We start from the raw sequence: 21874 nt of genomic DNA, 5'->3' as shown, positions 1-21874 counted from the left end.
TTTTTTACTTAATAAATTTTTGATGCTACTTCCTGGTGGTATTGCTACCAGATCATTTTCTCGAAGGAGCTTTATTTCATCTGAAGCTCATATGTAAGTATAAGGAAATCATTTTCAGTTTTTCACTATTTAATCAACTTTTTCCCTTAGAAAAACTAGGTTCATATATACGGGATATGGAAACCAACCAGACGTATTTTCCTTCATAATTCGATCCATTGAAAGTTTATGTTGGGAAACAATGGAAAACTCCATGAAACTTGCATTCTATACATAACCCAGAAAGCTCTCCTGGACAGAAAATTGGAAAATTCTCCATATATTTTCTGAGCTTTCTACTTTTCCTCTCGCCAGGAGAGGAAAAGCCTTTTCCATGGATTTCCTGGTCCAATTGAATTTACAGTGATGGTGAGTTCGCGATTTTCCTCTGAGCCGACTTCACGTGTGAAATGTCATCGGGTCGGTTGTGGTCTACTTAGATCTTTCCTTAATTTTTCCTTGAGATTTTCTCGCCTTTGTTCAGCAGTTTTTCTTTCGAATCTCGTGAAAATTCAGTTGGTTAATCATGGAATTTATTAGTGAGAATCCTTTGCTCCGGGACGCGGTGGAAACGATCAAACTAGCCTGAAGGAAAATCATGAGTTTTTCACCCTGTCTAAGGAGCTTTTCGCATAAAGTAGATTTTTCTTTCGTTTCCGATAATCCAGCAAAGCGCGGGTTTTGTTGTTGTTAGCGTCGCTGCCGCCATTGCATTGTTGTTGTTGTCCTTGTTGTAAGAAGTAGTTAAAACAGCTGCTCCTTCCTTAGTTGTTCGTGCTGGAAGCAAGTGAGGAACACAAAAGGGTTCCGAGAGTTGTTGGGAAACGCAATGCTGCCCGCTCGTTGCATTTGAATGGTACAGTGTGACGTCATTATACTACAGTGCAACTTTCTCAAGAGCGCGATAGAGATGGGCGGGCTAGGGAGTGGACGAAGTGGCGCCAATCAGGCTAGTGGCAATATGCACCAGACGGGTTCGACGCTACAAAAGCAAATGTCCTTTATTAGCGGAAACCCCACTAAGGCAGACGAGATTGAGGTCATCGAGACCGGTCACCCAGACGACCAGGCTCAGGATCAAAAGGTAAGTTTGCATAATTGGGCTTAGCTGGCGGCTGATATCTTTAGAAATTGAACGAAACGTTTTTGCTGCAATTCGCATTTAGCGGTTTAATTGAATTTAGGATTGGGTTTAATTGTTGTTTGGAAAAGTGCGGAGTTCCCTTTTGTGTGTTCATGACCAAGGTTAAAGTTGTTTGCGCTTTTGTGATATAATGCTCGCCTTCCCCATGTAAGTAGGATTACATTCAACGGACTCTTACATGATTCCGCGGGGCGAGTAGGTGGATTGCACTGCTCTCCGGCGAATCACGCCCTGAGCGTGGTGGCTGGGTGGGGATGCACATCTCGTGGAGGAACATCATGAACATCCACTGATTTCTAATTAAAAACGTGAAAGTCGCTTCGCGGAATTCAATCTTGAATAAGTGACTGAAGCTCGTCGGCAGAGTTGAATTGATTTGTTTACCTTATTAAGCGTTATTTAACTTAGACGAGGCTAAATTTAGATATCGAATTAATTCTGTTGGCTTTGAGGATTCTATCGGTTTAATAGGTGTTTATTTATGAAAAATGATGGGTTTTTGTGGCGTTTGGAGCCTCCCGCAGAATATATTGCCATAAAAATGATTAATTTATTTCATCAGGCGATGATGGGAGGGGAATTTTGAGTTATTTGGTGGTATCTTTAGAGGCAACATGCCATCAATTATATGTCTGTCAGTTGTGTGCTGTTTGTTGCTTTTAGTCCTTTATTAATGTTTTGATGATTTTTCTCCTTTCGATTTTATATTGGGGAATCTATCATCTGTAATCATAAACCTCATGGAAGACCAGGCACAGACGGTTATTTTCTACTTTTGTCATAATATAACTGTTCCGATATTGGTTTTTCAAGCTATCTTCTGCTGGTGTTCGCTTATTTTGTGAAACTTTAGTTGTTACTTCGTAGAATGTTTGTATTTGCCAAAATTGACAGGTCACACATAAGCTTCGTTTCATAGACCAGTTTCTGTATTTGGATACTTACTTTGTCTAGTGTGATAGGGACAGCATTTGCCCCTTCTATCCATCTCAGGAGATTTTCATTTTCAACCCTGACCTTTCACGCCTTGTGAGGAATACGTTCTTTTTCAACTACGTAGTCTTTAGTCTTTCGAAATATACGTTTCTTCGGTCGAGCGGTCGTGTCCTCCAATTTCGAAAGCTGTGCAGTGCATAACCTGCATTGTCAATTGATCCTTCCCATCTATTTCTAGGCTTCGCATCCGGTTGTCTGCCTTCTACGTTGCGTTTAAGTGGACGTCCAGGAATTCTTCTGTCGTCCATTCATTATACATGGCCTGCCCACTGGAGGTTGCGAAGTTTAGCTCATCGTATAAAAGGTATCAATCCTTATTGTATCTTGGTACGGGTGCAACAATTGTGGCCTCACATTGAGCGCCAACTCTGTTACGATGAGAGTCCAGCGTTGCATAACTTTGGCACCAACACGGTCACTAAGGCTGTCACCAATCAAACTCCCCTAATAGATTTGCCAATCGTGAACACCGACTGCGCGAGATAATATATGGAATCGGACGGCATGTGCTGGAACTAACTCGAATGCTAGCAGTTCGGTGAGATGTGGGCCGGGGTCCTTGGTTTTCACATATTATCTCCCTGTCAGGACACAAAGATTTAATAAACAATGATAACGGACTGCGCATTATTCAGTTAGCAGTATCGCACGAAATGGTTGTTTGAAGTACCTGTTTTGCGCGGAAAGCGGTCCACAAACATACGTGCGCCTCTCCAGACGGGACCACTTTCAACCAAATTGACCACGTGCTGATTGAAGGCCGCCACCTCTCAGGCTTGATGAAATGCAGAGCAGGGGGGGGGGGCAATATAGACTCGGACCATTATCTCGTTGGCATACACCACCTACAATCCCCTTTGACAATCAGGTGAGAGTAAATACCGAAGCCATTCACAACACAGTCCTCCAAAACACCTATAAGGGCGAAATGGATGCCGCAATAACCGCAGTCAACAGAGATCCTGGAATTAAGCTTCAACAAATGATCTTCACAAACATCTGAAGAACGTTATCATTGATACGGCCACAAAGATACTTGGCCCCAGCCGCAAGAAAATTCGAAACAGCTGGTTTGACGATGAATGTAAGCTACCTAGGGAACGGAAGAATGCTGCATACCGAGTAATGTTGCATTCTCAGAAATGTTGCCACCACCAAGCGTAGAAGAAACAGTCTGTGCAATTTATCGACTTACAAACCATAAGTCGCCAGGAGTTGTTGGAATTACAGACGAATTGGTTAAATATGGAGGCGACTAATTACCCCAAGTGGTTCATCAACTGATACTCAAGTTGTGGGACAGCGAATCAATGCCTGACGACTGGGATGGATGTCGGAAACCTGGGCGTTATCACACAGTGCAGCAATTATAGAGGTATCACGTTGCTGAGTACCATCTATAAGATATTCTTTTCTTTTGATTACCTCGAAAACCATTCTGGAGGGCAGAAATCGTTTGAAGCCAATCTCTAGATTCGATACAATAGAACTACTTTGGTCACCTGGTCATTGTGGTGTAGAGGGAAGTGAAATCTTGGACAGGAGCGGAACCAGCAATTGGATTATCAATAGCTTTGGTTAAGGCTGTCTTCATAAACTTGAAACATAATGACAGGTGGCGGAGCGCATGTTGCTAGACACACCAAACATTTCTTATTAGAATCTAATTTTTTTTCCAACGAATATAGTCATATGGTCATATGGCGGTTGTATCAAATTAAATATTTCGATTAGTATTTTCCGAAGCAGATATTAGTTTTGCCATTGTTGTTGAGGTCCGAAAGGAGTCAATTACTTCAAGCACCCGTTCTCAGAAATTACCTATTTCAAAATCTGAAAAAATATGGTGGTCTCTGCACTTGGTATCTGGGCCTGAAAATACTCTCCATACCGATATCTGTTTAGATAAAGTTATAAATAGTATTACTATATGTATTATTAGTATATTTTTTAGAAAGTGGCCAAAAACCCCCTTTAAGTTTATACTAGAATCACCAGTTTTGCAGCAGTATAGATGATGATACTATGGTTCATAAAACTATCAAGTTTGGTGGAAATCGCATTTTTATTAACAACGTTATAATAGGTCAAAGCTATCACTTTTGCAAATTTCTTGTATTCTAAGACTCAGAACGTCAGAATCTCGCTAAATCTCACTAAAGTGAACACTCTGGAAAACTAAATGCCTAAACAAGGGCTAGTTGTGTTCAATTTAAACCTATACATGTATTGACCGAGATTATAATTAATCTCCTCATGTTTTCTCTCCCACTCCCTGATGTTAGGGATCAAACTGTGTACCCAATGATCCTTTTTTGAGTGCTCTCATCGCTGCTGGCATCTAATTATAGTTCTCTCACTTTTAACTTTTTCCGCATCCGATAAAAGAGAGATGAAATTGGTGGCACCATTCCTGGGATGACGAATGCCGCATTATCTAGGGCTGTTTGGAATACAGAACACACACACACACACCCTTAAGGCTGCTTTTCTATAGACAGCACTCAGTTTATGTGCGCTAGATAAGATATGCAGCGCTGATCCTCAAACTGGACTGCATTGAGCAAGATGAAATTTACCACCCTGGCTACAAGCAGCCTGCAACTATGAGGCAGGACCTTTTTCAATCGACACCATTTTTGCTAGAGCAATACTGCCCGCATAGTGTTTAAAACTGAGCTTCGCATCTATCATCCCTTCCAGGTATTTGATGGTAGGCTTACAAGTGATGATATGACTCCCAATTTTAATGCTAGCGAAATTTCTATTCGGCCCTTTGTAATGGAGATCGCTTCCATCTTTTCCTGCGTTAGTGCTAGCCAACCAAACGTTAATAACACTGATTGCTTCGCAATAATAGAACTCAGCATCATCGCGATGCTCTGCAGCCACAACCAGTACAATATCGTTGGCATACCCCACAACTGAGGTCTCATTCGGAACCGGATTTGTGAAGTCTATTATCGGTGTCATACCAGAGCCTCCTTTCAACTAAATAACTATCGACAATAGTAACCATTGAGATAGGCGGATATACCAATCTTCGTCAGGGATTTCCGTATTAGATTGTAATTAGCAAATTTAATAAATTCTTCACGTCCGGGTCACCACCGTGCAATATTTGCTGGTACTAGCCTTTCCGTGAATTGCATCTTCAGCAATCCAAAGCCAACACCAATTTGATGGCATCAAAGATTAATCTGGCTTTACGGTGTCCAGATGGGTCAAGTAATTAGAACGTTGGACTGTCGCGGTTAAAATCTGACTGCTGGCAGAGGGATTTGTTATCGTGACTGGATTTCGGATACCTGTCGACTCAGCGATGAATGAGTACCTGAATCAAATTATGGTAATAATCTCGGGCGAACGCAATGCTGATGCCTCCGATGGTCAAAGGGTAGTATAGGTCCCGGGGCGAAACGTGGATTGGTACCCACGATGGAGCATAAAACCTGGGAAATGCCTGCTGAACCAACACCAGCAGCTCTACTACCAAACCCTATCTCCACCTCCACGTGGTGACCGCTGGGAGCTCTTTCTTGACGAAAAGCTGCAGACGGAGAAGGATGAAGGCGAGTCTCCCGCGCCTAAAAACGGGACAAATTGTACCAACTGGTCCTCCAGGTTGGGGGTTGGGTAGGGCTGACAACCCTACACGGAAAACAACTCGTTACGAAGCCACAACAGGAGCCTCGGACAGGACGGATTTTAAAACGACGGACCCGGCAACGACAAAGGAACAACGATTTGCGTATTTTCTCATGGAACGTGCGCTCCCTGTACAGAGATGAAGCTGATAAGCAGCTAGCCGATACCCTGTCCCAATATAGGGCTGATATAACAGCGTTGCAAGAGATGCGATGGACAGGGACCGGTTTCCTGGAGAAGAGCCACTACACCATATATTATAGCGGTCATCCAGTAAACCATGTGCTCGGAGTAGGTTTCTTAGTCAGCCAAAAAATGAAACCTGCTGTTATCGGCTTTGAAAACATAAGCGAACGGCTATGCACTCTGCGCTTGCGAGGCAAGTTTAGAAATATAAGCCTCATAAATGTTCACGCCCCTACAGAGGAGACTGCAGGGTCGGAGAAGGATACCTTCTACGAGGCAGTAGAACGAACCCTCGAAGCCTGTCCCAGATATGATATCAAAATCATACTTGGGGATTTTAACAGCCAAGTAGGGAAGGAGCCCGTATTCAGGCGATACGTTGGCTCCCATAGCTTACACGAAAACACAAATGATAACGGACTGCGGACTATTCAATTAGCAGGGTCACACGAAATGGTTGTTGGAAGTACCTGCTTTGCGCGGAAAACGGTCCACAAACATACGTGGGCCTCTCCAGACGGGACCACTTTCAACCAAATTGACCACGTGTTGATCGAACGCCGCCACCTCTCAGCCTTGATGAATGTCAGAACATATAGGGGGCCAATATAGACTCGGACCACTTTCTCGTTGGCATGGTGCTCCGAGCCCGAATAACAATACCACCTAGAATCCCCTCTGACAATCAGGTGAGAGTGAACACTGAAGCCATCCACAACACAACCCTCCGCGACACCTATAAGAGGGAAATGGATGCCGCAATAGCCGCAGTCAACAGAGGACCTGGAGATGAAGCATCAACAAATGATATTCACAACCACCTGAAGAACGTTATCATGGATACGGCCACAAATATACTTGGCCCCAGCCGTAAAAGGAGTCGGAACGGCTGGTTTGACGATGAATGTAAGCTAGCAACGGAACGGAAGAATGCCGCATACCGAGTAATGTTGCATTCTCAAAGAACGCGGGCACGTGCAGAGACTTATCATGAACTCCGTCGAGCGGAGAAGCGACTTCACAGACGGAAAAAGGAAGCCTGGGAGAACCAACAAATCTGTGAACTAGAAAAATACAGGGAGCAACAGCACCAGGCGCGGAAGTTTTACCAACAAGCCAACAGGATGAAGCCTTATACACCTCGATGCTCATCCTGCCGAGACAAAGAGGGAAATCTGATTTCCGACAGAATGGGCATATTAGAGCGATGGGTTGAGTACTTTGATGAGCTACTGAACAACCAGAACATCGGCGAGTTGGAGGCCCCGCCAACTGAAGACGACGGACAAATTCTGCCACCACCAAGTTTAGGAGAAACAGTCCGTGCAATTCATCGGCTAAAAAATCATAAGTCGCCAGGAGCCGATGGAATTACAGCCGAATTGGTTAAATATGGAGACGACCAGTTACACCAAGTGGTTCATCAACTTGTGCTCAAGGTATGGGACAGCGAATCAATGCCTGACGATTGGCAACGAGGCATTATCTGTCTCATACATAAAAAGGGAGATATCACACAGTGCAGCAATTATAGAGGTATCACATTGCTGAGTACCATCTATAAGATATTCTCCACTATCTTGCTAGGCCGGATAGCCCCATACGCACAGAACATCATTGGCCCATACCAAAGAGGCTTCACTCCAGGCAAATCAGCAACAGATCAGATTTTCTCTCTGCGGCAAGCGATGGAAAAACTGTTGGAATATGGACAACAGTTGCATTATCTGTTCATCGACTTTAAAGCCGCCTATGATAGCATAGCCAGGGTAAAACTGTACACGGCCATGGGAGAATTCGGTATCCCGACGAAATTAATAAGACTGACTAGGCTGACCCTGACCAATGTGCGAGGCCAGATAAAAGCAGCAGGATCACTCTCAAGACCATTCGACATCAACAACGGTCTACGACAAGGGGATGCGCTATCATGCGTCCTCTTTAACCTGGCCCTCGAGAAAGTGATCCGTGATGCTGAGGTAAATGCAAGAGGTACGATCCTCTTCAAGTCCACCCAACTACTGGCCTATGCTGACGATATCGACATCATGAGAAGAACCACCCGAGACGTACAAACTGCCTTCATCCAGATCGAGCAGGCGGCGCGAGATCTTGGGCTGCACATCAATGAAGGCAAGACAAAATATATGGTGGCAACGTCAGCACCGAAGACGAATCAACCAACAACATCAAACCGCACTGGTCAAACACAAACACGAAGAAGAATAAGGATAGGAGAATACAACTTTGAGACCGTTGACAATTTCTCCTATCTGGGGTCGAAAATCACAACCGATAACAACTACGATGATGAAATCCGCGCACGGTTGTTGTCAGCCAACAGAGCCTATTTCAGCTTACAAAGACTGTTCCGCTCGAAACGTCTCACCATAGGGTCAAAGCTCTTACTGTACAAGACTATGATCTTGCCAGTCCTCATGTATTCCTCGGAAACTTGGGTTCTTAGCAAGAAAAATTGCGAACTCTTGGCCGCGTTCGAGAGAAGAATCCTCCGAAGAATTTTTGGCCCCCTACATGAGGATGGACGATTCCGTAGCCTACACAATGACGAAATCTATGAGCGATACCATGACCGTCCGGTTGTGGATAAAATCCGGCTCAATAGGTTACGGTGGGCGGGCCACTTAATCCGTATGGATGAGGATGATCCCACCCGGAAAGTCTATAAGGGCAATATCTATGGTAAAAAAAAGAAGACGAGGCAGACCCTGCCTAAGATGGAGCGATGGCGTGGGCCAGGACGCCAGACAGCTTTTAGGGATATCGAATTGGTGGACCTCGGCGCAAAACCGGGATGTCTGGAGTTCCTTATTAAGGCAGACCTAGACCGGATACCGGTTGTTGCGCCGTTGATGATGATGATGAAATTTAATAAATTCTTCACGTCCGGGTCACCACCGTGCAATATTTGCTGGTACTGGCCTTTCCGTGAATTGCATCTTCAGCAATCCAAAGCCAACACCAATTTGATGGCATCAAAGATTAATCTGGCTTTACGGTGTCCAGATGGGTCAAGTAATTAGAACGTTGGACTGTCGCGGTTAAAATCTGACTGCTGGCAGAGGGATTTGTTATCGTGACTGGATTTCGGATACCTGTCGACTCAGCGATGAATGAGTACCTGAGTCAAATTATGGTAATAATCTCGGGCGAACGCAATGCTGATGCCTCCGATGCGATCTTAAATGATGTGCTTCAACAAACTTCAAAACCCTGAATTGGATTGTTGCGCCAACCATTGTTATTATTATTACGGAATCCATACTGCGGATCTGGGAGGCCTCCTTGGCTCTGAACGACCGGAAGCAATCTCTATAGATTACCCACTTTAGCATTTTCCCCATGGTGTTTAGAAAACATATGGGTCTATAGGAGGATGGGTCCTTCGGAAGTTTGTCAGTCTTAGGCAACAGTGCCAGTTTCTTCCGCTTCTGTCATTTCATGTACATGCATATTTCGAACATTTCGGGTAACATGTCTTTGAACTTTATTGTTATCTATTCTGATCAATCCTACCTACCGCCTTCTGGGTCGATTGTCTGGCTCGGTGACAGGCTAACTGAAGGCCGATCGGTTCACTATTCCACTAGTAATTGGGTTTTTTTACTCGGGATTTCAGGCATGAATGCCTCGCATGTCTTGGAGATTCATTGTATGATATAGAGACCATTTTCCGTGCAGCCACTTTAGTATGTTGGTGAAGCCACACATTCACGAAGGTCTGCTCATTCAGTTCTTTTAGGGATCAGTCTGCCTGGTCCGTCGGTCACACGAGATTTACTCCGAAACGACTGGGGCTGTCATCACGAAATTTGATGAGAATATGTGGTCTGCAAACTGCTACACGTGCAACGAGGTGCGTCATTTTCTGTTAGGGTTAAAAGTGGTCCCCTCATATATGCGAATTTTTTGTTTACAGAATATGGTCATGTGGAGTATCAAATGAAAGGGCTCGATCAGTACTTTTCGATTTCGATTATTTGATATAAATAGATATTTGATGATGCAGGGGAGTGAGGTGTAAAAATGTGTGTTCCAAAAAGTGAAGCAGGTCTCGTTCTCAGAACTATTCAACCGAAACATATAAAAAAAAATCGCAGTGATGCATCTATACACAATTCAGCCCTCAAAATACATCCCAATACGATATCTACTCAAATAAAGTTAATAATAGCATTTTACTATATTTTAGGAATATGCCTGAAAATTGCCCATTCTAGAAATACAAAATTTGGCATCCGTATTTGAAGGTAATCCACCTAGTATTAACAAATTATAGAAAGTGAAAATTTTGTTTTTCACTTGAATTCATTGCACTCTAAAACGTATATGACGTCATCATCATATGTGAGTGTGTGTGTTTGAGGTGGGGGAGAGGCAAAGCCTCTTAGTACTTAAACTCTAGTGGTCCATTGGGCCTGATGCGTCCATAGGCGGGTCACTCACATAGAAAATGTTCCGTGGATTCTGCTTCCTCATTACAGGAAGGACACGTATAATCTTGGGGAATTCCTATTCTGAATATATGTCCTACTAGTGAATTATGGCCAGTCAGAATGCCTACAATACTTCTGCAAGTCTTCCCGCTTTTCGACAGGATAAATTCTTGTATGTTTGGTTCTGACAGGAAATGTTTGGGTTTTTAGCAGCATTAAGGCTCAGTCAACTGTCATTATGGGAAGCTTCTTCCCAGCCTTTGATAGCGGCATTGGCCAATGATACCCCGATTGCTGGTTCCGGTCCCGGCATGGGGGAAATTGAACTCTCTTCTCCTAAAGCATTTCATTTCCCTTTACACCACAATGACCGGGTATCCAGAGTAGTTTTACCGTACTGAATCTAGAAACAGAGTTCAATTGAGTTCAACTTGACTATCGCTACAGATTCCGATGCGCCTGCACTTCAACCGCTTGTCAATCATCCAGGTTGCTGTACTTCGGATCGCATACACTTCAGCCTGAAAGACCGTTTTATATTGTCCTCGAGGAAAAGCCCACTTCTCGTTTTTATTCGAGAGGTTGACTTTGGCTCCAGAACCCTGTTTTGTTTTTCAACCATCGGTGCAGGAGACGTCGGTATATCCTGCATGCATTCTTCTGGTTCGTCCCAGTTTTCTTTTCATTTAAAGATAACCTCATATCTTGTACCAAACAGATGTATGGAGATTCGAGAATCAGAAGCCATTGTAAAAACTGGATTCAGTTCTCCCAATAACTCTTCCAATGCTCTATTTTTGAAACCAAAGAGTGAAGAGCAGACTCACAGGGCTTTTCACGTTTGTAAGCATGTTGGTTTTCATTTAGTTGGTGTGCCCTCAGCGCCTTCTCATGGATGTGAGGCTGAAACAGTCTCCCCAGACATTTCAGTGAAAATGATATTAAGCTGATTTGCCCGAAGTTGTTTGGATTTGAATAGTCAGCTTTCCCAGGCTTAAGTATGAAGAGTAACTTCATCTTCTGCCAAGAGAAACGCAGGTAGTATAGAGCAAGATATCCTCACAAAATATTTCTCAGAAGTTGGTCTAAGTGCTCTATACCCTCCTTTAGCATCTCTGGGTAGATGCCCTCCATGCCATGTGCTTTGAAGTGTTCAAATGATAGTATTGCAATTCTTGCTTTTTTATTGGCAACAACCGCTTTTGCAGTGTTCCGATTCCCCTTGCAACACCTTTGTTTGCAGAAACCGCTAATTCTCTTCTTCCCACTTCTGAGATCTGTTCTCCCTGGTGATGTACTTCCAAGAGAGTCTGTTAAGACTCAACTGTCGGGTTCAAGAAAGTACCATCGCGTTTTCTAAGAGAGTCCAACACGGCCAACTCATCCTTACTAAGGATTCTGCACAGCCTGGAAGTCTTATTTTCAGCTCCTAGTTCTTCACAGTATTCTCTAAAGAAGTCTTGTTTAACCAATCTTCATTCTTACTGCTTTTGCAAGCACAATTTAAAAGTCGTCTATTGATTTTCTGAGTCTTTGCAGTGCTCGGTTCTACAATGGAACCGTTTTATCGCGTTGGCCTTGGCAAATAATACAAGCTTCTTCAAAGCAATCTAAAAGTATGCGATTTAGAGTTTCCAATGAATCTTCTATCGACAAAGAGTCCTTGGTCGCCTAGGAAGTTCACTTTGTCGCCAAGAAGTTCATTGTACTTCCTCATATCCGTTTTCGAAGGATCTCGTCTTTGTATTACAGGCTATTTGCCTGCAATGGTCAGACTAAATTCTTAGTAACGATGATCTCAGGGTGAGACTTCATCTAGAACTCGCAAGTCTCTAATCAATTGTAACAACTTTGAAGTGCAGGTCCAGCTGAAGTGATAAAGTCAAACAGCTGCTCTCCTCTAGGATTGCATTTGTTACTGCCCCAACAAATATGTTGAACGTTCGTATCACTACTTATTAAAAATTCAAGGCCACTTGATTTTACATACACTATCAGATCCTTTAGTACTTGCGTCAGCGGAGAACACAAAGAATCATAGGGTAAGTAAGCAGAGGCAACTGTGACGTTTCCCTTCTTTTAATTAGCCTGGTATTGTAAGCTGACCGCAACAAGGCCCTGGGAACAGAATTGTCTCAGCATGGTTGCCACCAATAATTTTCACATTAGAACGTAGGCCTTGGTCTCGAGGATCTTTCATCGAAGAAGATCCTAGTCGCCTTGACTGATCCAATACCACAGATTTTGTTAAAATGAACCCATGGCTTTTGAACAAGAAATACAATATATTGGGACAGTCCTGTAACTTTGCCAGCTTTGCCGCCAGTAGATAGGAAGAAGCTTTGGCATGCTGCAGGTTAGTTTGGTTAACTCTTATGTTTGTAGACATAAGTGTAGTCTAATATGAAAACCGCCACTAACTGAAAAGTCTGCTGCGTTCAGTGTGGATCTCACGGGGGTTTACCAGCTTGTCCTAACCTTCCGCCCAAAGTTCCGATCTGTTGCGTCTGATTTCTCTGGATATCGCCACATTTGGTGGAGTTGCTACGCCCATGTGATCATTCCCAAGAAACTTCCCCTTATTTCGCAGTGCCTTCCACCGTCGTCCGCTAGAAGTCCTCCCAGGTTCACGGTGTCCCGGCTGCATAGATCTGTTTCCACATACCAGAATTAGACCAGTTTCGTCCGCATCACTAGGTTCCCTTTCTTCGGCTTTTCCTGGTAAAGATGGAGGAGATGGTTCTGACAGACAAGCATGTAATCTTTTCTCCTTTGCGGCTGAAGTTTCCTGCCACCGAGCCTTCCTCCCTCGTTTTTTGGAAACGTTAGGCAAAAGTGGTCAGGTTTCTAGTTCCTCTCATTAAGGGAGTTCCAGCAATATCCTTTCTGGGTGACCGCGCCATATACACCGGGTGCAGGTTTTCCACTGAAGTGGAGAGCCTGTCTTCCACAGATTTCTTCGTGCAAGAACATGGATATGGTGGGGCCTCTAAAATCCGTGCCTCGGCCACGACCTTATTTCTCAAAGTGGCGGGTGGATTGGAAGTCTGTGACTCCTTATCACTTGGAGAGTTACAATCCTTTGTTTTCATCTTCATGTGTTTGTGGACACCCTTAGTGTAGTAGTAAACTATCACAGGCTCCCCCACCACGACAAGGTGGTGTCCGAGGGAGAGATCATCATATATAGTGAACTCAAATGAACTTCGGAGTTGGTGTTTGGAGATATATCAAGGACTACTTTGAATTTTTAGTGGTGTACGAGTGGAGAAACTTTTCACACAAGGTTCCGAAATTCCGACTTGTTATATAATTTGGGAGATCCTTAAGAACCTGACCACCCTATTCCAGGTCAGTTTTAATCCCTTCCTTATTCTATTAATTTTGTTTATCTCAAGGAATTGTTAATTAGTTGCACCTTCAGACACATAGAAAAGGGTAGCCCAAGCATGTAAGAAGCCCTGAAATTATTCAAGGGATTTAAATTTTTATCCTTTCCAACAAGAGGACCAACAATTTTTAAAAGCAGTTTCTGCCATACCTATGAAGTTATCCTTGTTCATCCTTTCGGAATTCTCGCCCCCAAGGTACACGAGTAATCCCTATTTCTTCAGAAAAAATCTCATTTACATTCTCTACGTTATCTTTTTCAAAAGTCGGCATATTTGTGCACAATTTTAGGTAAACATTCAAATAAAATATTCTACATAAAATCTTTTCTCCACACCTAAAAGGAAACTGAAAAACTGAAACTGAGTTTTGGCAACTATGTATGTACTCCTGAGTATGTATGTACACATCCCCAAAACACAGACTATGTTTTTCAGCAACTTTGTGTGCAAAACGGAAACGACGAATCCTCGAAAACACAAGGATGCACACTAACCGGAGGTCATGAACTTTTTGAAAGTTGGGGGTTATGTATGATCCTTTTATACTTCCGTCCATTGCCTACCCACGTGTAGTATGTCTTTTGGATAGGAAAACTCTGTGGAAACATTTGGGACTTGCTCGTGAAAGTATTTACTCGAGAAAAAGCCTGAGCAATGCAAAAGGGCGGCCTTGGTTATGAATTATAAAGGAGTGTCTTTGTCTTCTGTGCTGAGCACATGATGGTCCATGGATATGTGAGCATAGGCATCCATATGGGTACAGGCGAAACCCAATTGAAAGCGAATTAATTTAGGGAATTTGCAGACCTTTGCGTATATTTAATAGTGGTAATTTTTGCATTATTGAATAGAGTCGAAGAGTGGAAGGTGCGTGGAAAGCGATATGTAATGCCAAAGTTGAGTCAAGAGGAAGAAACGTGCAGTCACCGTGACTACGTAGTTTCGTAAGAAAGTTCTTGTTTGTTTCCTCGTTAATTTGTGTTGGGTAATGATGATGATGTTCACAATCCTTCAGTAACTCTTGGAGTCCATAAATTTCTTCCAGTCTCTATGGACTTATACCTTCCTTTTAAACTCATTTCATAGCTTGTCTTTCTTGTAAGGATTCTTTGCTTTCATATCCCTTTCGGCCACTTGCACCTTCCTAGTTCTCGTTACATTATCTAGATCGTTGGTTTAACAACTTTAGGAAACATTTTCCATAATTTTACAGTGTATTTTCCTCGTCGTTTTTTGTTGGACTAATAAATACAAGCTCCCTCCTTTATTTTAAATGACTATCATAAGCCTTATACATTATGTTGTGAATGGGACGAAAAACGGCATATTCTATATGGCGATTATCCTGAAGCAGAGCTAAGGACTGTAGAGTAAGACTGATTTTATGCACTGAAATCATGCGGTTTTATTTCCAGATGTGGTGATGTTATTGCTTAAAACTGTGTCGCCATCTTCTCTTCCACAATAAAATGGAAAATCTTAGGAAGAGACGCCCGCTCAGCATCACCGTTTAAGTATTACTTCGCGGAGTAGGTTTGCCTTTATTCACTCGTCCTTCTCCTCCTTTCGGTTTTCCTCTTTCCTGGCTCTTTCTGCAACTCCTCCTGTATTTTCACGCTTGCGGAACAAACCGTAAGCCAGTTCGCCTCCGATCTCAGCATCTCCGCAACTAAGTTCTCCGGGCTCATGCTCCTGTCCAACACTTGGTTTAGGCTCCTCCTTTCCATTGCAAATCTTAGGCAGCGAAACAACGCTTGCTTTGGGTCCTCCGGTATGCCACAGCATCTAGGACAATTCGGAGCACCGTCCAATCCAGAGCGGTGCAGATACTGCCTGCAGCAACCCCTTGTCCCATGAGGAACTGGGTAATGTGGTAGTTGGTCTCCTCATGTTTCCGCCCAAGCCGCACCCTAATGTTGGGAATGAGCCATGTTTGCAAGTACCGCGGTGGCACTGGCTGCCTTTCGGCGTGTATATTCTAGGTGTTTCCTAAAGCTCAATTTGATGTCAAGTATCAGCCCCAGGTTTTTGATGGCCCGCTTCGATACGACCGTATATCCACCGACTTTCACTTTCACAGTGTTATTCTTCCTACGGTTGGTTATCAAGAGCGCTTCTGTTTTTGCGTCCGTCAAGGTCAGCCCGGCTCTTTCTAGCCAGAACTTTACCGGTCTTACTGTTTCCTTCATATCTTCTGGGTGTTTTGTTGTAATAGCCACAGCTATGTTATCAGCAGACCCGATAATCCTAGTTCACTCTGGGACGGGAAGAGCAAGCACCTCATTACACACAACAGAAGATCAAATACCAATCCCTGTGGTACTCCGGCTGTGACAATGTACTCTTTGGGGTCCTCATCCATCCTGTACCAGAGAATCCTCTCAGAGAGGTAGTTTTTTTTATCAATTTCGCTAAATACGCGGGGACACCTATGTCAGCCAACACCCCTTCAATTCGATTCCAGTTGACCGAGTTGAATGCATTTTTGACATCCAGCGCCAACACCGCACAGCAGCTGCCAGAACTTAGTGCGCTTTTTGCCAGGTTTGTTACCATGCTAATTGCGCCCACGTAGAGTGGCTTCGACGATGGGTGGGATTTTGTTGTAGATGACTCTCTCCATAATCTTCCCCATTGAATCCAGCAAGCAGATAGGACGATACGATGCTGGGTTTCCAGGTGGCTTGCCAGGGTTCGGAGCAAACATCAACTTTTGCTTTTTCCACTGTGCAGGGAATACTCCTTCTCTTAGGCACGCCTCGAAAGTGTTGGTGAAAAGGTCGGGCATAGTCTTCACTGCCAGTTTCAAAGCTTGGTTGGGAATGCCATCCAAACCTGGGGTTTTGTTGTCACCGATCCTACCACATCTTTCCCGCAGCACCTCGACAGTTACTGGAGGTATTGTGCCCTCATTTAGCAGGATAACCATTTACCTTCCCCTATTTCTATGATGAGGGAACAGAGTGGTAACAATCTGTTCCTGCTCCGCAGTCTTTTCATTACCACTCTCTAGGCCTCGCCCCAAGGGTTTATATCGGCATGGTCACACAGCTGTTTGAAGCAGTTCTTTTTACTTCTCCGTGTGGCTTTTTTAGGCGGCCATGCAGTTGCCTCTCTGCCTCCTCCCGACCGTCGCCACGAGGCTTTCCCCTGAGTCTCTGGCAACGCCTCCTTTCCTGGAAACATGCGACTCGCAAACTTGCAATTTCGTTGTTCCACCAGTGTTTGGGTTACCTACTGGGGAGCAATCGTCTTCTGGGCATAGTAGCATCGCATGCTTCTGTCTAGCAGTAGCTTTCTGTCTAGCAGTACCATTCAGGGATATGTCGGGTTTGAGCGTCGCGGAAAACGTGTCCTCCTCGAAAGCTTTCGCCGTCCAGCCGAGCATACCACCAGCATTCTGCCAGAACTCTTTTTCGAGCTCTATCCGCCCTTGATTGAGTATAGTCTTCACTGATATGCCAAGCGACTCTACTGGCTAAAGTGGCACTCACGTATGTCAGGTCCAGTCTAGACCCCAGGCACCTTCCCCGGAAAGTGTACGAGGCCCCAATATTCGCCGGTGCCACGTCTAGCTCCGTAAATGCTTCGAGGAGAACACGACCCTTCGTATTAGTTGTCCGGCTGCCCCACTCAAGAGCCCACATATTAAATTTGCCTGCAATTATGGTCGGCCAACGTCCTCTTGCATGCAAAACCAGCGCGGCAAGCTTCTGCTTATACTCGGCGAGTGAAGCGCTGGGTTGAGCATAGCAGCTGTGGATGTGGATGCCTTTCACCGTCGCTCTGATGAAGCCCTCCTCCGGGTGCTCCATTATTTCCTCGAAGGCTTAGCGCTGCTTGGCCCGTTTGGGCTTTAGCCCAGATGCTACCACCGTGGTTTCGACACGGCTCACTAATTATGGCCATATCGATGTTTTTCTCGCGTATGATTTGCGAGAGTAGATCCTGCGCCGCCTTGCAGTGGTTGATTGATTTGTATCATCCTCATCGTGCAGTTAGAAGTCTGTCAGAAACCGGCTCCCAGATCAAGAGATCAGAGCGTGCCTTGCGGCAACCGTCAAAAAGAACCTAACACCGGATACGCGTGTGCTACCACTTGTCTTCTCAGAATAGCATTCATTAGTGGGCAAGAAGGAGAAGAGTACTCTCCAGAGTCCCACCATCGTACTTCGCTTAGTCCCAGAATGTCTTCTATTGTTGGAATTCTCGCTCAAGTTGAAGAAAGCGAACATTCTGAGGTCTTCCGCTACCGTCGCCGAAGAGCATGTCTGTATTCCAGAAATCAATCATAGTCCGTTTTCTATAGTCAAAGGTCGTAGCCGTCTGTCTGTTATTTTAGGGTTCTTGTTGTTCGTATTTATTGCTAGCTCCTTTGCCATTGATTGGAATTCCACTCTTGGCAGACTTGGTGGCGCATACCTGGATATGACTCCTATTTTCGTTCTTGTGAAGCCGCTCTCGAGGGTCTTCGTTGTTCTTCTATTGCTCGATTTCCGCACGTCCATATCACCACTGTCTGCCTCTATTACTGTCTGTCTATTTGTCACACGCACTTTTCCATAAATTGTTACACCTATTAACACAAAATTTGGTGGAAAGTTTAGAACTGCAAATGCCCACGCATGCAAAGCCTTCATACGTTCGAATGGAGGTTGGTATTTTTTTAATCATGTGGATTATGAAATGAAAGGTATTGGCTAGTTCTTTATGAAACTGGATAGTAGTCTTCGTCACTGCTATTATTTCTTTCTATATAGATGTTGAGAAGGAAGTTGTTTCAGAAGCTAGCATGTGGTCCACGATATTCTCGAGTGTCAATTTCCATCTCCACTCTGTGTGCGGTGAATCGGGGTGTGCGGAATCATCTCGTGTGTCAACTTTCAGTATTGCTCTGCCGGCTTTGTGATCGTCACCCCGCTACCAACAGGTAGGTGGGCCACTCAGACGGGTGAGTTTCACTTCGTGGTGAATTTTATTATTCTCGTGTGGAGTTCGGACGAATCGTCGTTAATCAGCTCACGCCTTCACACTATGCATATCACCAGCAATCTAATACGATCCTGGAACGCTGGCATAGGACACTGAAGGCTGCTATAATGGCGCACGATGACTTTTCGTGGTCGTAAGTACTGCCTTTCTTTTTACTTGGTCTACGTACAGCCCAACGTGAAGAGTTTGCTGCCAGTTCCGCCGAGTTAGTATACGGGGAGAATTTAAGACTCCCCAGTGATCCTGTGTTCTACACCAGGTCAGTCCTTTCTACCACTGGGTTTTGCGTTTGCCACGGGATACCGTGGCAAAATTAAAATCACTCCCGCCATCCCGTTATTCTTCGACGAGGACTAACATCCCCAGGGACCTGGATGTCTGCGCATACGTCTTGGTTCGCGTGGATGCTTCCCGGAAATCCTTGCAACCTGCATATGGGGGTCCCTATGGAGTATTGAACAAGGGGGAGATTTTCTTTAGGGTTGACGTCGACAGCAGACCCAAGAACGTCTTTGTGTCCAGGTTACAGCTTTTTGTCTCCGAGGTTGAGGTTTCGCGGAAAAGTGAGATTTGATCTGCACTCCTAAAGTTGGCGGGCCAAGGGTCGGAATTTATCGCTGAAACCCAGTATCAGATGGGGGTGGGGTAGTGTGGAGGCGGGAGCTGATTAACTAGGATTCGTCCAATCTCCGCATTAGAATGATATATGGTAATTCACCACGAAGTGAAACTCACTCGCCTGAGTGGCTCGCCTACCTGTTGGTAGCGAGGTGACAATCACGAGGTTGGCAGAGCAATCCTGGAAGTTGAGTCGAGAATTAGTTGTCAGAAGGAAAAATTTAAATTACGTTTTTGAATTAAAAAACTTACTTAATGTGTTTGAGTTAGGTCGTAGCTAACTTCACCGCGTGCTAGTTTTTTTTTTTTTAGACATCAGGAATAATACTCTGAGCCCAGCATCTTATAGGTAAATCGTTTTTTTTTGCATTGAAAATGCCGTTGTGAGTGTCGTTGGTGGCATTCTTTCCCTCCATTTTACTTTAAGATGAAATCATCGTTATGACTAGTGAGAGTTCAATTTATTCCAGAATAAGGATGTTAGTATATAGTAGAATAGCACAAACGTAAATATATTCGTAGCGCTACCTAAGATGCTGCGCTTGAAGCTTTTCTTTTTGACGCACCTTCATATGGTTATTGAATTTGGTGATGATTTTATTGTTTCGCTTTAATGCAAGATAAAAAGTAACACAGCTGCAATTGTGAACTGCCCAGGGCGAAACGTGGATTAATACCCACGACGGAGCAGAAAACCTGGGAAACGCCTGCTGAACACCAACAACCCCTATCTCCACCTCCACGTGGTGACACCTGAGAGCTCTTTCTTAACGAAAAGCCCAAGACGGAAAAAGATGAAGGCGAGTCTCCCTCGCCTAAAAACGGGACAAATTGTACCAACTGGTCCTCCAGGTTGCGGGTTGGCAGAACTGATAACCATACACGGGGAACAGTTTGTTACGAAGCCACAACAGGATCCTTGGACTGGACGGATAATACAACGACGAACCCGGCAACGACAACGGAATAACAATTGTGGCATTTTCCCATGGAACGTGCATTGCCAAGCAGATACCCAATACCCTATCCCAATATAGGGAGGATGTAACAACGTTACAGGAAATGCGTTGGGCAGGTACCGGTTTCCTGGAGAACCCACAAGTCTGTGAACTCGAAAAGTACAGGGAGCAACCGCACCAGGCGCGTAAGTTTTACCAACAAGTCAGCAGGATGAAGCCTTACACACCTCGATGTTCATCCTACCGAGACAAAGAGAGAAATCTGATTTTCGACAGAATGGGCATATTGGAGCCATGGGTTTGTAGCGCAGCAGGATTCGCGGCATTTATTTCGAATGTTGTGAATGCGGGCGGTCAGATGATGCCATCGGCGCTCTCCAAGCATTTTAGAACTCGCCCCTGGAGTAGAGAGCTAGCGGTGAGAAGGTGCCGTTGGTTGAAGGCAGAGGGACCGCATGGAGAAGAATCGGTCTCTTCTGCCTCCAACTTTCGTAGCCGTCAAACGCGCTTTGGGAATCTTCTATACAAAAAAAAGGAAAGAAAGGAAGACATAACTAAATAAAAGTCTTTTGTGAATTGAAATTAAGAAATAACTAAATAAAAGTTTTTCGTGAATTAAAAATTTATTTTGTTTTACAAAAGTGGTGACCCCGACAATTCGCACGAAAAAGGCAGTGGAGGCAACAAGGCCCGACATTGAATTGATGTTTAGCGGGGCAGCGCAGTAAGACTTGAGCGACAGCTGACATCGTCGCAGGGCCAGTTTCGGGCTGTTTATAGTGTGCCGCTCGTTGCGAATACGGCATTTGGTGGCTAAACCGGGCGTCAGAAGAAACCAAACACAGCACCGAGAACGCGGTGTTAAATGAGCGGTCGCAAGGAATTCATTTCGTGGACGTGGCCGCCACGAGTACTTTGATGAACTACTGAACAACCAGAACATCGGCGAATTTGAGGTCGCGCCAACTGAAGACGACGGACAAATGCTGCCACCACTAAATATAAAAGAAACAGTCCATGCAATTCATCGGCTTAAAAATCATAAGTCGCCAAGAGTCGATGGAATTACAGTCAAATTGGTTAAATATGGAGGCGACCAATCACATCAAGTGGCTCATCAACTTGGACTTAAGGGACAGCGAATCAATGTCTGACGATTGGCAACGAGGCATTATCTGTCTCATACATAAAAAGGGAGATATCACACAGTGCAGCAATTATAGAGGTATCACGTTGCTGAGTACCATCTATAAGATATTCTCCGCTGTCTTGCTAGGCCGGATAGTCCCATACGCCCAGAACATCATTGGCCCATACCAAAGAGGCTTCACTCCAGGAAAATCAGCAAATCAGCAACAGATCAGATTTCCTCTGTGCGGCAAGCGATGGAAAAACTGTTGGAATATGGACACCAGTTGCCCCATCTATTCATTAACCTTAAAG

The 21874-nt window shown here is 44.4% G+C and overlaps 1 protein-coding gene across 1 annotated transcript in view; it reads left to right on the top strand.

The window, feature by feature from the left end:
• The first annotated feature begins 423 nt into the window (after nt 1–423).
• Nucleotides 424–21874, top strand: part of LOC119652892 (neprilysin-2) — a 51678-nt gene continuing 30227 nt past the window's right edge. The window contains exon 1 of the mRNA XM_038057262.1: nt 424–1123. Within this exon, the coding sequence (XP_037913190.1) occupies nt 893–1123 (231 nt within the window). The 5' untranslated portion in view covers nt 424–892. The remainder of the gene's footprint in view (nt 1124–21874) is intronic.

Source organism: Hermetia illucens, chromosome 3 (assembly GCF_905115235.1).
Source record: "Hermetia illucens chromosome 3, iHerIll2.2.curated.20191125, whole genome shotgun sequence".
Taxonomy (NCBI): Eukaryota; Metazoa; Arthropoda; class Insecta; order Diptera; family Stratiomyidae; genus Hermetia; species Hermetia illucens.
Note: the sequence above shows the minus strand (reverse complement) of the source record. Positions and strands in the feature narration are given on the sequence as shown.